Below are 17,290 nucleotides of genomic sequence, written 5' to 3' on the forward strand. Positions count from 1 at the left end.
ACCGGAGGCAAACTAGAGTCAAAGATATCTCCATTTTCCTAACCTGTTTTTGACCCCCTACCTCCTTAAGAAACTTTATACCAGCAGAGTGCAGTACCTCATGCCTGTAATCCCAACACTTTCAGAGGTCAAGGTGGGAGGACTGCTTGGACCCAGGAGTTCGAGTCCAGCCTGGGCAACATAGGGAGACCTCGTCTCTACAAAAAAATTTTTTTAATTAGCTTGGTGTGGTGGTGTGCACCTGTGGCCCCAGCTAGCTACTTGGGAGGCAGAGACAGGAGGATCACCTGAGCCTAGGAGGATGAAGCTGCCTTCTGAGCTTAAAGTGCTCGGAGAATTGTGCAGGTGTAACTTATCTGTGACCAATAGGAAGAGCAACCAGTTACTATTAGCAAAAGGGAACTGGAAGACTAATAGGTGTCGCTGCACTCCAATCTGGGTAACAGGGTGAGACTGTATCTCTAAATAAGAAAATAATAAATACATTTATACTATCAAATCTAAATTCTAATATTATAAATGTATACCATAAAGTTTATACTATGAAATCTAAATCTAGGCCAGGCGCAGTGGCTCACACTTGTAGTCCCAGCACTTTGGGAGGCCGAGGCGGGCAGATCATGAGGTCAGGAGTTTGAGACCAGCCTGGCCAACATGGTGAAACCCTGTCTCTACTAAAGATACCAAAAAAAAAAAAAAAATTAGCCAGGCGTGGTGGCACACACCTGTAATCCCAGCTACTTGGGAGGCAGGAGAACTGCTCGAACCTGGGAGGCGGAGGTTGCAGTGAGCCGAGATGGGGCCACTGCACTCCAGCCTGGGCAACAGGGCGAGACTCTGTCTCAAAAAAAGAAAAAAAAACTTTGGGAGGCCGAGACGGGCGGATCACGAGGTCAGGAGATCCAGACCATCCTGGCTAACACGGTGAAACCCCGTCTCTACTAAAAAAATACAAAAAACTAGCCGGGCGCGGTGGCGGGCGCCTATAGTCCCAGCTACTCGGGAGGCTGAGGCAGGAGAATGGCGTAAACCCGGGAAGCGGAGCTTGCAGTGAGCTGAGATCTGGCCACTGCACTCCAGCCTGGGCGACAGAGCGAGACTCCGTCTCAAAAAAAAAAAAAAAAAAAAAAAAAAAACCTAAACCATAGAATACCCCTTGAAGTGAGTTTGAGCTTCCCAAAACCACAGGACAGAAATGTCCAAGTGGTTTCTACTTGCTCTACTACCAGTCTAATAAACAGACTTCAAACCCAACAGCTCCCACCTCAGTACACTCTTCCTTTTCCAGACGACAAAACTGTCACAAAGTTCAGTTTCCAGTAGCAGTTCTGTACTTCCCAAATAGATTGCTGCCACTTCTCCCACAAGCACCCGAAGGAGGCTCTGGTAAGCAGCTGACATTAGATGGGTCAGCATTTGTGTAAGAAACATGGACTGGGTAATTTTCGGTGCGCTTTCCTCCGCCCCCTATCTAAAATTTCACAGGCCTCCTCTAGACACGCTCATCTCCCTTTACCGTATGTCCTTTTTTCTCTTCAGCACTTGTCACCAACAAACCTGAAGTTTACCGGTTTATCTCATCTATCTTGTCTCTGCCACTAGCATACAAGCTCCAAGAGGCAGGGATTTTTGTCAGTTTTGTCCATTGCTGTGTCTCCTCCAGTGCCTAGAACAATGTCTGGGACTCTCTCAAGAAAAGCCTGGTATAGAATTAAATGGATAGCAAAATGTGTGCAAAAAGTATGATGAATCACGCAGGGTTTGCCATTGCCAGAGAGGGTATCTGGCAACCAACAGGTTCCCCAATATTTGCTAAATGAACGAAATTCACGATCATTCTCAAAATCCTGTGGGTCTCACAGTCACATGGGGAGATAGTTACAACGCAGATGCCCAGGCCCGTGCCCACGAATTGATTCCATCAACGAAATGGAATTCCTAGATCACAAGGAACTGAGGCAGGTGATCAAAAGACCACATTGTTTGGGGAGAGGCTAGCGGAGCCGAGCAGCGGCGAAAGATGCTCACTACCACAGTTCGCAAAGCAGATACCCGAGCAGCGGCGCCTCCGGGGGCGGAGAAAGGCGCGGTCCCCGCCCTCCAGACACTTTCAGTCTGGAGCAGGGAGGCGAAGGACCCGCAGCTGCGACCCTCGGCGCCCGCGTTCTCAGGCTCCCTCCCACCTGAGCGCTCCCCGCCGCCGCAGGTCGCCCAGGCTCCGCCCCCCAGAGCTTCACCGCCCACCGCGCGCCCCGCCCGAGCGCGCCCAGCCCGCGCGCCGCGGCCTCCCTCACCCGCGGGCCCCGCAGACGCCGCAGCAGAGCGTCCTCGTCGTTCTCGACGTCGCCGAAGACCAGCTCCTCCAAGCACCGCTCCACGGCTGGTTTGTCCTCCTCCAGCGTCAGGCGGTTCCGCTGCCGGAGCCGTCTCTCCTCCTCCGCCGCCGCGACTGCAATCGCAGCGGCCGCAGCGCTCGGCCGGGCCGGCGGTTTCCGCTGGGATGAAGGGGCAGGCTTTTGGGGAGGCCGGCCTGGCCCTGCTCCGGCTTTCCAGTCCGGCCTCGTTCCGGGCTTCCGTTTCGGCTTCGCTCCGGTTCTCCGGTCCAGTTTCATTCGTCTCCTCCGTTCCGGCGGCATCGTTAGGTTTGAGGAGAAACGCAGGCGCTCACGTGGAACCTCGCTGCGCATGCGCCCAGGCACCTCCCTGGCCGCCGCCGCCGAAGCCCCTGGGGCCGGAAGGAGCCTGCGCAGCCTCTTGCCACGTGACCAGCACTCCCTCCCTCTACGTAACTCTCACTCCCCTACCCAGCCCCGCCCCGTGTGGGAGTTCCTCCGGGAGGGCCAATCTTCCGGGTGTAGGGGGAAGCGGCGTGACTGGAGTGGAAAATTTTTCCAACACAACTTCGCAGCTGCAACATATTGAAAGGAGCGCAAGAAAGCCCGAGTATACACTCGGACAGCTGAATGAAACTTCTGCTTTTCCTGTTGACTTTAACCAGTGGCTTTAACACAAGCTCCAATGCGCTTTCCACCTCTCGTCTTGGTACGGTCCTTGGAGTACGGAGCCTGCAGAGGGTCCCACGCTGGAAGCGAGTGAGGAGGGTATGTAGGGAAGTGGGCCAATCGGGGCGCGGGTCACGGCGCAGGCGCGCTGGGGAGGGAGGGCTATGCTAATGTTGTTGATATCCTGGGGCCACCCGAGTTAAAGGGGGGAAATCCGGGGGCTGCCGCAGCCGCCACCGGTCTGGGCCCAGCCGGGGGCCCTCTGTAGTCGCCGCAGTCCCGGGGAGAGGCACCTGCCCCCAGCCCGGGGAGGGGGCGCCGCGGGCTCGGGGAGCACGGACAACCCCTACCCATGAGGCCCTGATGGAAAACACAAAGGATCTGGTGAGAGCCGAGCGCGGCAGCCGCTTTGTGTGCCAGGTGGGGGGGACGCCTGCAGCTCCCCGACCCCAGGAACCCCGCAGCTCCTTGACCCTGCTCCCTGGCCTGCTTCTCCATCCCACGCCCCCTCAATCTCCGGAGCCCCCCCTCCCCCTTCCAGCCGTTAAACGATTCAGGGGTTCCCCTCCCCCCACCCCGTCAGCCCTGGACTCGTTGGGGTTCTCTCCATCTCCTCCACCCTCTAGAAGAAAAATTCGAGAAGAAAGTTTTTCTCTGCGTCCTGCCCCCGCCCCCTGCTCTGGCTAGGGGGGAAAGGCTGGATCCGAGACTTTTCCTTTTTTAGCCACCCAGGGTGGGAGAGTGGAGTAGTCCTCTCTTCTTCGCGGGGAGGGAGAGCATAGTTTTGGTGCTTTGCAGGGGTAGGAGTCTGTCCGGCTTGGGGCCAGTGCCGCGAGGCGGTTTGCACGTGGAGGTGGAAATATTGAAAGGGGGCGGGGTGGGCACGTGCGGGAGAGGTGGGAGTGGTGTTTGGGAAGCAGCCTCCAAGGCTGCGTATTTAAAAGGGTTTCAAGTCGGTGGGCTTCTATGACCATTGCGTTCTCCTTTGTGAAATAAGAATCCTAACATTTCAGAGTCGGAAGAGACATTAGAGGTCATCTAAAGCAGCCGTCCCCTCTGCAGCCTCTCTGACAAGGGGTAGGTAGTCTGACCCCTGCTTAAACCCCTAAAAGCACTGAGCGCTCACTACTGCCCTGGAAAGCCCATTTTTCAGTAGTTCTAATTGTTGTCTGCCTACCCTTGTTAGACCCTTCAGTCTCTCATTCATGTCCTGGTTAAGTTGCTCCTTTTTTTACTTCTCAAATTTTCTCTCACATCCTCCTCACCCACCCACTGCTCATTGGCCTATATTTTGTGTGCCAGGAAAGAACAGCAGGGAAGTGGAGGAAGGGGGGGTTGAGAGATAGTGAGGGCCAGCCGAAAACTTTGCTGGGTCAGTGTCAAATGTGCTGCCTTACATGCCTGAAGGTGTTTTTTCTACAGGAAGCTAAATAATTACAATATGGGAATTTCATGCCTGTTTTCTCTCACGAGTGCATCTTTTTGAAGTCAGAAATTTCAGCGTCATCTCCGTGGTTCTTGTATCGCAAAACACATTTGCGGATTACCTAAATCACTTCTCCTAAGGATGTCTAAAACTGTTAGGGATGGTACTGAAGCATCACCTGATAGAGGGATGATTAGATGATTACCGCCCCCACCCATTTGACCTGTGTTCCTCGGGAGCTAGTCTTTCCTCCAGGGGTCCCTCTTCCAAATGCTTTTACTCCTTTTTTTTTTTTTTTTTTTTTTTTAAGTAACTATCTTTTATGAGATTTGAAATTTATGGACCATTTTAATACTTGTTTAGAGTTTACAATATTTTTAATTCTCCTTATACTAGCATACACCAGTACTTATCCCTGGCTGGTTGAGATAGGTCAGTTGAAACTATTGTCACTGGGTGTTTCTTTAACATTCTCCTTCATTTGGTGAGCTGTGCTGCCTCCAAAAGTAGTTTTATTGGCCTAAGAGTCTTGGATGTGCCTGTTTCTCCCTAATATGGTGAATTGGGGGGTCAAGACATAACAGATATAATGTAGAAATAATGCATCTGATTTAAAAGCCAGCAAATAAATTTCACCTTAAGCCCCAGTCTCCTATTTAAAAGGTTAGACTCAATTTTTCTTTCCTCCTTTTATAACTTAGAGACTATTGCTTTGCTCTTGTGTACTTAGACGGTTATTTTATTTTTCGTTTGTTTACCTCAACACCAAAGAGTGTTTAGAAAGAAAATAGCTGTGCTTTTTTTTTTTTTTTTTTTTTTTGCATCACCTCCTTCTCTGAATAACAAGTAGCTTCTATCTAGAACCCCATACTGAATGCTTGTAAGTACCTTGCAAATTATGGTAACATCTGTCTTGAATAAGTATTTGTTCATAGTGCCTTATGTTGTTGCGTCATGTTTTTTAACCATCCAATTTCTAACTTTCTGTAACGTTTGACATAAAATATTTCCTCTAAATCTACTCACTAGAATTCAGCTTGTGAAAAAAGAATCAATAGAGCTGTAATAATAGTATTTTTAACATTTTAGTTAATAAGGAGTTCCAGGTTGTTTTCCTGCGTACTTTAAACGTGAACTGTCATGACTTAAGTTGACTGACTTTGGAGACATTTGCATTCTAAACATACTAGACAGGAACAACTGGTTTTATTTTTAAGACACTGCCATATTCTTTAAAGCTGATTATATGTTGACCTTATTATCTAAACCTTTCTAGATGTTTTAGTGCTTCTTTTAGTCCCTCGAATTATGTTGAAAATTGAAACACTTTAAATTGTTTTCAGACATAGCAGTGGTCAAAGGAAAATATAGTTTAAAAGTGAAAACATATTAGTATAAATACTAAAGCACTGAATTACTAAAAGCCAAGAGTGCTCAGTAGTCTGAGTAACCACATTCGAAAATTAGACAGACAAGTGACATTCTTTGGGTTGCTCTTTGTTTCTCAGCTTTTCATCTTTAAAATGTTTGCTAAATAAGATATAACCTTTCACACTTATGTATCATTAGTCTGAGGGTTTCAAAATTCAAGAAAGAGAATAAAACCATCAGGACAATAAAAGAGAAAGGACTTACAATAGTTAAAACAAGCTAAGATGTGTCTCCTAACACCACAGTATTCTTAACTGTCCAAGATGACTTTTGAATTTATGCAAAAATTGCAGATAGATTTAATCATTATTTTTTAATAAACCTTGTCTTAAAGATTTTTTTTACCCGCAAATTTAGAATTTCTCCTCTTGCTTTGCTGGAACCCATGATAAAAGGTGAAAAGGGAAATAATTCCTATTTGAACAAATCCTGAGTATAAGATAGGATGAAGTGATACAGTAGGAAGGGTGCTGGCAGTAAGGTTAATGTCACAATTCTACCACTGATGAGCTCTATGGCCCTTGTTGGACAAGATCCTGTGCCTATGTTTTCTCATGGCAGTTGAAGGGTTGGTGTAGTATCAGCATAATCCAATAGAAATTTCTGCAGGATGGATATTTCCTAAATCTTTGCTCTCCAGTTATGGTAGTTACTAGCCACATGTGGCTGTTGAGCACTTGAAATGTAACTGGTGGAACTAAAAATTGAAGAACTCAATTTTTAATTTTGCTCTTTTAATGAATGTAAATTTAAGTAGCCAAATGTGTGGCATACTGGACATACAGACATAGTACAGTGTTTTCTAAGCATAACTAATCATTAGAATTACTTCTTGGAGACTCTTGTTAAAATATAAAAACCTCTCTCATTTAACTTATTTAGTAGATATGCAGTGGGTCCTGGGAAGGTTTTTAACGTATATCCCAGAAAGTTTATCAGATTGGTTAGGGAAACACTCCATTAGGAGATTTCTGAGGTCCCTTCGAGTTCTCACTTTAGCACTGATAATTTAGAATATAGTGCAATAGAAGTGAGCTCTGGACAAAGTCGGCAAGGTAGCTCTCTGAACTGCAATTTTAGGAAAGTTGCGTAACCTCTTTGAAAGCTTCACTTTCCTCATCTGAAATACGGGGTGAACATCAGCCCTTCCTCCTGTAGTTTCTATAAACCTCCTCTCAGATGTTATGCCCGCTGTTTAAAAAAATGTAAGCTGCTATAAAAGATGAGACAAGTCATAAGATAAAATGTTAAGATGTGTTCCCAGGCTTTCCTTTTTTTTCCTTTTTCACTGTGTTTAATTCCTACTACTAGTCTGTTAAAACTGATTGTATGCAATACTCATTAGTTTGTTCAACGTTGTGGCCCAATTATTTGGCCACCATTTGCAGTTTAATTGTAGGACGGGAATGTTAAGTCCAATACTTCTTTGTATTTCTGGTGCTAAGCATAATGATTTGTATATATCATTCAATAAATATTGGTTAATATTAGCCAGGTGTAGTGGCTCAAACGCCTGTAATCCCAACACTTTGGGAGCCAAGGGTGGACAGATTGCTTGAGCCCAGGAGTTCAAGATCAGCCTGGGCAACATGGTGAAACCCTGTCTCTACAAAAAAAATAACAAAAATTAGGTGTGGTGGCACACACCTGTAGTCTCAGCTACTCGGTGGCAGAGGTGGGAGGATTGCTTGAGTCTGGTGGGAGACCGAGGTTGAAGTGAGCCATGATTGTGCCACTGGACTCCAGCCTGGGCGACAGAATGAGACTCCATCTCAAAAAAAAAAAAAAAAAAAAAAAGTTTATCATCATGTATTACTTTAAGACTTCTAAGCTTTCAAATTTGCTAGAGGTTATTTTATACACCAGAGAAGTAGCCCCCTTGTGTATATGTATGTGTTTAACCCAACTTTGTTGTTCAGTGGTTATATATCTTCTGAGCAACCAGTTCCAAATATATTTTTTAAAGGTAAACACCAAGAGAATGTTGTTATTTCAGATCAAGTGTTTTTAGGTTATATCAAATCAATATGACATTGAATAAGCTAAGCTGTTTAATTTATTTTCTCACTTTTTTTTTTTTTTTTTTTTTGAGATGGAGTCTTGCTCTATCGCCCAGGCTGGAGTGCAGTGGCATGATCTCGGCTCACTGCAACCTCCGCCTCCCGGTTCAAGCCATTCTTTTGCCTCAGCCTCCCGAGTAACTGGGACTACTGGCGAGTGCCACCACACCCAGTTCATTTTTGTATTTTTAATAGAGGCAGGTTTTCACCATATTGGCCAGGCTGGTCTCAAACTCCTGACCTCATGATCTGCTCACCTCAGCCTCCCAAAGTGTTGGGATTACAGGTGTGAGCCACCGCGCCTGGCGCGTCTCTATGTTAACATACTAATAAATGATCTTGTTTGATCGTTCAGACCACATTTGCCCTATAGACCCAACTTCAGTATGAATTCTATTATTTGGGGTAGAATTGATAGCTGATAATGATCTCAGGGAACCTCTAGGCTACTGCTTGTTTCAGACTTTATTTTGATATGGTCATCTTACTTTTGATTAGCTTTCCAGATTCGTACTTAAGGATTCATAGCTTTCTTCAGGAGAACTGAAAGTCTATTCATGTGAATTTTTTTATTTTATCATACATCCTTCCTGTGTGGTAAGTGATGTTTTTCTTACTTAGAAGAGAGGGAAACTGAGACCCAAGTAATTGCTACATCCAAAGTCATAACAGTGATAGGACTAGAAGTTGAACCCAAAGAGGTAGAAATTTGTATTTCTTGTACATCAAAGAATGAGTTCCTTTTCTCACTGTTGCTTTAAATCTTAAATATTGCTATGTAGAATATTGTCCTCTCCTGTCATTCTCCTGGGTACTTTTCCATTTCTTTAGGTGGGTTATTCAGAATATTACTGGTTTCGGTTTCCTCTTGATTATATCATTGACGTGAATTTATTCTTGCTTGCACATTGAATTTGTGGGAAATAAAAACCCAGTAATCCCAAATCCTTACCATTTGTGTTCGTCATAACAGTAAGCTTAGAAAGAAGGAAGGCATTTCTCTTTACACTGATGAGTTTTATCACTATACCAGAATGTGCTTTCATACTCATACTATAATAGAATGAAAAAGAGGCCTGCAGGAGTTAAATAGCTCTTGAGCTCCTACCAAGTTCAGTCATCACAGAGTATGTAGTAATTTCTGTTTTGTACTTTGTGATCTCATGCATACAATATTCAAATATAAGTTTCTAGAAAATACTTGTTCCATAGCTAAATATAAAACTTGGAAAGTTGTTTGAGCCACTGCTCCCAGTGGGTTTGGATAATGAAGAATTGGTTGACTTCTGATGAGTTTATTCATATCTGATGAGTTTATTCATATTGAAATTATACTGTTATTAATATTACTTGGCTGCATATTTATTGACATCTGCATTTAAGATTTCAAGTGTTTTCTGTCATTTCTCCCAGAGATGTTTAGTTTTGTTGTAACTTTTGTTTGATTATACCAATAAGTTAATGACTATGGGCCGGGCGCGGTGGCTCAAGCCTGTAATCCCAGCACTTTGGGAGGCCGAGATGGGCGGATCACGAGGTCAGGAGATCGAGACCATCCTGGCTAACACGGTGAAACCCCGTCTCTACTAAAAAATACAAAAACCTAGCCAGGCGAGGTGGCGGGCGCCTGTAGTCCCAGCTACTCGGGAGGCTGAGGCAGGAGAATGACGTAAAACCCGGGAGGTGGAGCTTGCAGTGAGCCGAGATCGCGCCACTGCACTCCAGCCTGGGCAACAGAGCGAGACCCCGTCTCAAAAAAAAAAAAAAAAAGTTAATGACTATGCCTTTTAATTCCCTTGTAGATTTCATAGGGACGATGGTTTATCTAGGTGACAATTACAGTAGGACAGTGAAGTTATGTCGTGATTTGTGATCTCTTCTTTAATTTTGTCACTATACAAACCTTTTGTTTTATTTTTTATTATAGAAGTGCACCTATAATGTTTAAAAAAAAAATTTTGAAAAGTTAGATTCATCTTCCCATTCTGCTCCCACACTGTTAAAAGTTTAACTGCTCCTAAGGTCTTTCTTAGGGCACATAAAAACAAACATACATATATTGATCTATGTATATGCCAGTGTATATTGTTCCTTTGAATAAAAAGTGAGTCATACTGTGATATATTTTATTATACTATATATGGTGATTTATTTTTTCCACTCAGTATTTTACCTGTTGCTCATCATTCCCCTGCTGATTGTAAGATTGTCTCCAGTTTTTCATTATTATTACATTAGCAAACATCTTTCTACATATTCTTATGTCCTTGTATGTATTATATATGAGTATTTCTGAAGGACAGATTCCTAAAAATGGAATTACCTTGTCAAAAGGCATAGCCATCTTAAATTTTCATGTGTAATGTCAAATTGCCTTCCAGAAAGATAGTATAAGTTTACCTTCCTACCAAGTGTATATGAGCACTGTTTTTCCCACATATATTTACTGATATCAGATATCATCAATCTCTAAATATATAGCAACTTAATTTTTTAATGTACTATATACTTCATACAAATTAGCTTTTATTTTTATCAAATACATGCACTTCATAGTACAATAATTAAACAATGCTAAAAGTATTCCAAAAAAATGGTTCCTTGTCCAGTTCAGCTCTGATGAGATAACTACTTTCATTCTTTTAGCTTTTTCATGTAGTATCTATCTCTCTTAATTCTAAAGTTTAGGCTTATTTATTTAGTGTATTAATTTTAGACATTAGTGATTTTATAGTAGACAGGGAGTTAGCATAACCCAAATATAAAGCAAGGTTTACATACCTACAGTCATCCCATCTTCCTATATGCAAGACCTTAAATAGTCATCTAATATGATTTGCAGTTTTTCGGGGGTGTTTTTTTTTTTTTTGAGACAGAGTCTCACTCTGTCGCTCAGACTGGAGTACAGTGGTGCGATCTCGGCTCTCTGCAACCTTCGCCTCCCGGGTTCAAGTGATTCTCCTGCCTCAGCCTCCCTAGTAGCTGGGTCTACAGGTGCCACCACCAGGCCTGGCTGATTTTTGTATTTTTTAGTAGAGACGGGGTTTTACCATATTGGCTAGGCTGGTGTGGAACTCCTGACTTCAAGTGATCCACCCACCTTGGTCTCCCAAAGTGCTAGGATTACAGGTGTGAGCCACCACACCTGGCCTCAGTTTTATTTTGAAGAGCAAAATGTTCAAGAGGCCACATTACCTGAAACATACTTATTTGATGCTTGTTTTCTATGCTTACAGAGGCTAGCTGACAGAACCAGTATTCAAGGGGGAAAAAAGAAAGAAGGTTAAAATTTAAAAGGTTTTAAGATAGTCCCATGATTTATATTATTAGTGTTCATAGTTGTTATATGATCTTGGGCAAGTTGCTTAGCCTATTTGGGCCACTGCCTCCTGTAAAATGGGAGTAACACTTACAAGGTTTAATACGCTGCTACAGATTTAAGTGCTGAATGTGCCTGACACATACTAAGCATATTACAAATATTATAATAACCATAATAGAGTAGTAACAAAAATAGTCCAACATGGCTGGGTGCAGTGGCTCATGCCTGTAATCCCCGCAGTTTGGGAGGCCGAAGGGGGCGAATCACTTGAGGCTAGGAGTTCGAGATCAGCCTGGACAACATGGCGAAACCCCATCTCTACCAAAAATACAAAAATTACCCAGGTATTGTGGCACACACTGTAATCCCAGCTTCTCAGGAGAGTGAGGCATGAGAATCGCTTGAACCTGGGAAACAGAGGTTACCATAAGCCAAGATCATGCCACTGCACTCCATCCTGAACAACAGAGCAAGTCCAATATTAGGTTATTGTAGAATTTACAAATAAACTCCTATAGGACGAAATGTGTTTTAAGAGTTCAACTCATAAATTTAGTTTATTTCTCTACCTAGAGAGATTTGTCGATTCTTATAGGTAGAGAAATAAACCAAATTCCAACTGCTCCTTATGCTCATTTCTCTGGGTGTTAAGAGTGGGAGAGGGAAGACTTGACAAATTTACTGAAAGAGGTATGGGAGCATGAAAGCCTTAGACAAGGTACAAAGATCCACTCACAGAAAGAGAAAATCCGAAAGAAGTTCCAAAACATTGATCACAGGTTTGGAGTTTGATAGTTCACAGCTCTATGTATAGAGAAGAGCTTAACGATAAGCAGTACCAGAATTGGTAGCTTTAAATTATAAGCATTGCCTCATAAGGGAAACATGAAGACTTGGAGACATGGCAGTGAAGGAGGAGGAAGAAGAAAAAATTCTTCAGGAAAAGAAAAAAACTGAACTTAGAGAAGAGGGTGTTCTTGAACTAGCAGCTCTGCCTATGAAACGAACAGAAATAGAAAAGAGCAGGCCACATCCATGCAGAACTATAAGAAAAAACAAACAGGAAATGTGAATCAGCATTTCAACTGATGAAAACTACCCCCATCAAAAACAGCAGGAAAAGGCCGGGCACAGTGGCTCAAGCCTGTAATCCCAGCACTTTGGAAGGCCGAGATGGGCGGATCACGAGATCAGGAGATCAAGACCATCCTGGCTAACACGGTGAAATTCCATCTTTACTAAAAAATACAAAAAAACTAGCCGGGCGAGGTGGCGGGCGCCTGTAGTCCTAGCTACTGGGGAGACTGAGGCAGGAGAATGGCATGAACCCGGGAGGCGGAGCTTGCAGTGAGCCAAGCCGAGATCCGGCCACTGCACTCCAGCCTGGGCGACAGAGTGAGACTCCGTCTCAAAAAAAAAAAAAAAGAAAACAGGAAAAAATTGACACAGTGCTCCAAGTGAAATTAAACATCCTGAAACCAATGTTGAGAGATTTGAAAAATAAAATTAAGAAATATTCTGAAACAAATATAAAACTTGGAACAGAAAGGAACAAAAAGCATTAAGAAATGAACACAAAGTAGATTAAACAGAAAAATAGAAGATGAAATGATAACCAGTAATGAAGTTTTAACATTCCCACAGGACAAAATTGACCAAGTTGAAATGGGAGATGGATCCGAAGTTTACTGTATATAATTGGTGTCCTTAAATATTTAAAACTATAATCCAAGAAGACTTTCTGGAAGTGAAAAGAGATCTGAATCTAGACCTCAGAAGTTCATACCAGAAGGCACACTTAAAGATACTTCCTAGTAAAGCTGTATGACTGTAAAGATGCAAAGAATTCTCAGGGTCTCCAGGCAAAGACGTGACATAGAGGCAAGAGAATTAATTAGCCCACTGTCAGATTTCTCAAAAGCAACGTAACAAAGCAAGACAGCAGAGCAGCATGAGGAAAGTGACTGCTAGCCAAGGATTTTATATCCAGCTAACTGTTGTTCAGGTATTAAGACTGCAGAACAACAGTTTTAATATGCAAGAACTCAGGAAATACTCTGCTTGTTTACCCCTTCTGAGGACACTCAAAAAGGATGACTTTCATCTAAAAGAGATAGTTGGGAAATTTCCTACAAAAAGACTGTGACAATAAGTATTTCAGATATCTTTTTGAACTAAGATTAAAACCAATAGTGGGGACCTAGAGAATACAGTAGTACATAAATGTTATACGTTCTGACAAAGCAGAAAGAATGCAACTGAAATATAAGGGGATGGGAAAGGGAAAGAAAAGGAAAAACTAAGGCCATGTGTGGTGGCTCACACCTGTAATCCCAGCACTTTGGGAGGCTTAGGTGGGTAGATTACTTGAGCCCAGGAGTTCTAGACCAGCCTGGGCAACATAGTGAGACCCAGTCTCTACAAAAAAAAAAAAAAAAAAGTTTAGCCAGGCGTGGTGGTTCATGCCTGTAATCCCAGCTACTCAGGAGACTGGAGTAGGAGTCTCATTTGAGCCCAGGAGGTCAAGGCTGCAGAGAGCTGTGTTTGCCTAACTGCACTCCAGCCTGGGCAACAGAATGAGACCCTGTCTAGAACTGTTCTTTTCAGAACTAGAATAAGATTAATTACTGTAGTTGAAATAATATGAGGGAGTCAGAGCCTACCATCTAAAACTGAAAGACCAAATAGAAAAGATTAGGTAAGAAAAAAGATACAGCATACTATAAAAGCTATTAATATAAAGGTAAGCATATTAGGAGGACTTTCCAAAATACTGAGAGAAATTTTTTAAGGGACAAAGAAAAGTATGATGGAATAGGAAAAAAGTGTACAGTACATAATGCACACCCTAATGATAAAATATGTGGAGAATTGAGAGCAAACATAAAGGCCAGGACAAAGATGTACCAGGCAAATAGAAACCCCAAGAATCCAAGACTGGCGATGCTGATAGCAAAGTAGAATTCAAACCAAAAAAAGCATTAAATCAGACAAAAGAGAACAGTTTATAATGCTAGAAACCATGATTCACAACAAAGAATAACAGTTAAATATGTACCAAATAGCACAGCAACAATCTGTATAAAACAAAATCTGTATGAAGTATAAGAAGAAATAAAAAACTAAAATCAGAGGACTTTGGTTTTTTGAGACGGAGTCTCACTCTGTCGCCCAGGCTGGAGTGCAGTGGCCGGATCTCAGCTCACTGCAAGCTCCGCCTCCCGGGTTCACGCCATTCTCCTGCCTCAGCCTCCCGAGTAGCTGGGACTACAGGCGCCCGCCGCCTCGCCCAGCTAGTTTTTTGTATTTTTTAGTAGAGACGGGGTTTCACCGTGTTAGCCAGGATGGTCTCGATCTCCTGACCTCGTGATCTGCCAGTCTCGGCCTCCCAAAGTGCTGGGATTACAGGCTTGAGCCACCGCGCCCGGCCTAAAATCAGAGGACTTTGACACTTAGCACAAGATGTAGTAGATAAAAAAAGGATATAAAAGATCTAAATAATATAATGCAAATCTTCAAGTATATCCCTAATAATCAAGAATATACTGTTTCCATCCCGCATCCCCCTCGCCCCCGGTCTCCCAGGCTGGAGTACAGTGGCATGGTCACAGCTCACTGCAGCCTTGACCTCCCCGCCTCAGGTAATCCTCCCTCCTCAGTCTCCCAAGTAGCTGGGACCACAGGTGCACACCACCATGCCCAGCTAATTTTTTCTTTTTGCTTATTGTAGAGACAAAGTCTCTCCATGTTGCCCAGGCTAGTCTCAAACTCTTGGGTTCAAGCAGTCTTCCTGCCTTGGCCTCCCAAAGTGCTGGGATTATAGGCGTGAGCCACCATGCTGGGCCAGAGAGTATGTTCTTTTTAAACACAGAATATTCACAAAAAAATTGTCCATTTATTAGAAAACCATTAGTAGGTCCCATACAAGAAAACAAAAACCCAAAAAGCAAAAGGACATTGCACTTCCGTCTTGAAATTAAGAAACCTTGTATTATGTATTCACAGAAAACCTTGTATAGGAATTTGTGTGGCACTTTTATTCGTAATAAAATCTGGATGAAGAAAGGGTAAGCTGATACATTGACAAATATTACTCAGCAATAAAAAGAAACCCTTTGTACATGTAACATGAATGAATCTCAGAAATACTATGCTGACTGGAAGAAATTAGACACAAAAATATCCATGCGATTTTATGCCATTTATATAAAATCTTAAATATATACAAAATATAGCCAAAGCTGATAGAACTCAGGATTGGGGAGAGCTTGAGTGGGAAAGGACAGGAAAGAGCTTTCTAGAGTGACAGAAAAGTCCTATATTTGGATAAGTGTTTAACAGCATGCCTTAATTTTAAAACTTTTTAACGGGTAAGAGGGAAACACAAATTGCAAAGTTTCTGGAAAATGTTGATAAGGAAAATACTACATAATACTACCTACCAGAATCTGTGGAATACATTTAAAGCAGTGAGCAGAGGAAAATTCATAGCCCTGAACACTTACATAAATGAAAATCAGTTCCCAATTCAGAAATGAACAAAGTAAACCGAAAGCACAAGAAAGGAAATAAAGATAAAAGTAGACGTTAATGAGTTAACAGAAAAACTATACGTGTAGATGATGAATCAATCTTGGACTCTTGAGGGAAGAGTCACATAATAGATAAGTCACTAGCTAATTTAACCAAGTGGGGAAAGGGAGAAAGCACAAATCAAATTTTAAGAAATGACAACGGGAAAATAACATTGGATACAGAAGAAATTGAGAACTATTTTAATACAGAACTATTTTGCACACCTCTGTACAAATACATTTCAAAACCTAGATGAAATGGATAATTTCTTAGGAAAATACAGTTTAATAAAATGGACCTCATTAGAGATGAAAAGAAAATAACACCAATTTTCCTAGAAGAAATAGAAATTTGTCAAGGAACCATCCCACCAAACACCAGGCCTAGGTGGTTTCACAGGGGAATTCTGCCTGATCAGATATTCCCGATGCTACATGAATATAGAAAATGGAAAGCTAATTATTTTTATGACGTAAGAGTAATACTGGACTGTGCGCAGTGGCTCACACCTGTAATCCCAACATTTTGGGAGGCCAAGGTAGGAAGATCACTTGACCGCAGGAGTTTGAGATCGGCCTGGGCAATTGTTGTGAGACTTCAGCTCTACAAACAACTAAAAAATTAGCTGAGCACAGTGGTGTGTGCCTGTAGTCCCAGCTACTTGGGAGGGCTGGGATGGGAGGATCACTTGAACCCAGGGGTGTTGAGGCTGCAGTGAGCCAAGATCATGCCACTGCACTCCAGCCTGGGCAATAGAGCAAGACCCTGTCTCAAAAAAAAAAGTAATACTGATTCTTAACCTGATAAAGATAGCTCAAAAAGTGAAAATTACAGAGATACCACATACAGATACTAATGGAAAACTATTATTGTGCAGTCTCTCACACCATATTACAAAAATATGATGAGTGAGTTTTATACCAGGAATACGAGGATGATTCAGTATTTAGAAATCTATTTATGTAATTCACCATATTAATCGGTCAAAAGAGAAAAAGTTGTGTTCTCTTTATAGAAGCTGAAAAAGCCTATGACAAAATTCAACACGTGTTCCTAACAGAAACCTTTCAGAAAATATGAATGGATGAATACTTCCTTAACATATAATATTTTTATTTTTATGAATACACACATACGCACATGTACATAGCCTTAACCCTAAAGCCAGAATCTTATTAAGAAACACCACAATCAAGAATAAAGTAAGGATGCCCATTTTCTCCATGACTTAACATTATACTGGAAATATGAGCCCATACAGATAGAAAAGAAAACAAATGGCCGGGCACGGTGGCTCACGCATGTATTCTCAGCACTTTGGGAGGCTGAGGCGGGTGGATCACCTGAGGTGAGGAATTCGAAACCAGCCTGGCCAACGTGGTGAAACCCCGTCTCTACTAAGAATTTTTTTTTTTTAAATTATCCAGGTGTGGTGGCATGCGCCTATAGTCCCAGCTACTCAGGAGGCTAAGGT

The 17,290-nt window shown here is 42.6% G+C and overlaps 2 protein-coding genes across 49 annotated transcripts in view; one reads left to right on the forward strand and one right to left on the reverse strand.

The window, feature by feature from the left end:
- UTP18 (UTP18 small subunit processome component) overlaps positions 1 to 2,678 on the reverse strand; it is a 37,424-nt gene extending 34,746 nt beyond the window's left edge. For all 3 annotated transcript variants that reach the window (XR_012425657.1, XM_074019309.1, XM_005583753.5), the window contains exon 1: positions 2,295 to 2,678. Coding sequence is in view for 1 of the 3 variants with exons in the window: in XM_005583753.5 (XP_005583810.2) it covers positions 2,295 to 2,636 (342 nt within the window). In the remaining 2 variants the exon portion in view is untranslated. The remainder of the gene's footprint in view (positions 1 to 2,294) is intronic.
- Positions 2,263 to 17,290, forward strand: part of MBTD1 (mbt domain containing 1) — an 84,701-nt gene continuing 69,673 nt past the window's right edge. For 17 of the 46 annotated variants that reach the window (XR_012425649.1, XR_012425650.1, XR_012425645.1 and 14 more), the window contains exons 1-2: positions 3,148 to 3,386; positions 4,016 to 4,079. Coding sequence is in view for 10 of the 46 variants with exons in the window: in XM_015438293.3 (XP_015293779.1) it covers positions 2,964 to 3,101 (138 nt within the window). In the remaining 36 variants the exon portion in view is untranslated. Of the gene's footprint in view, positions 3,102 to 3,147; positions 3,387 to 4,015; positions 4,080 to 17,290 lie in introns of those variants that run through there. The other 29 variants (XR_010581819.1, XR_012425647.1, XR_012425642.1 and 26 more) reach the window with 6 other exon arrangements.

This window comes from Macaca fascicularis, chromosome 16, assembly GCF_037993035.2.
Source record: "Macaca fascicularis isolate 582-1 chromosome 16, T2T-MFA8v1.1".
NCBI classification, from domain to species: Eukaryota; Metazoa; Chordata; class Mammalia; order Primates; family Cercopithecidae; genus Macaca; species Macaca fascicularis.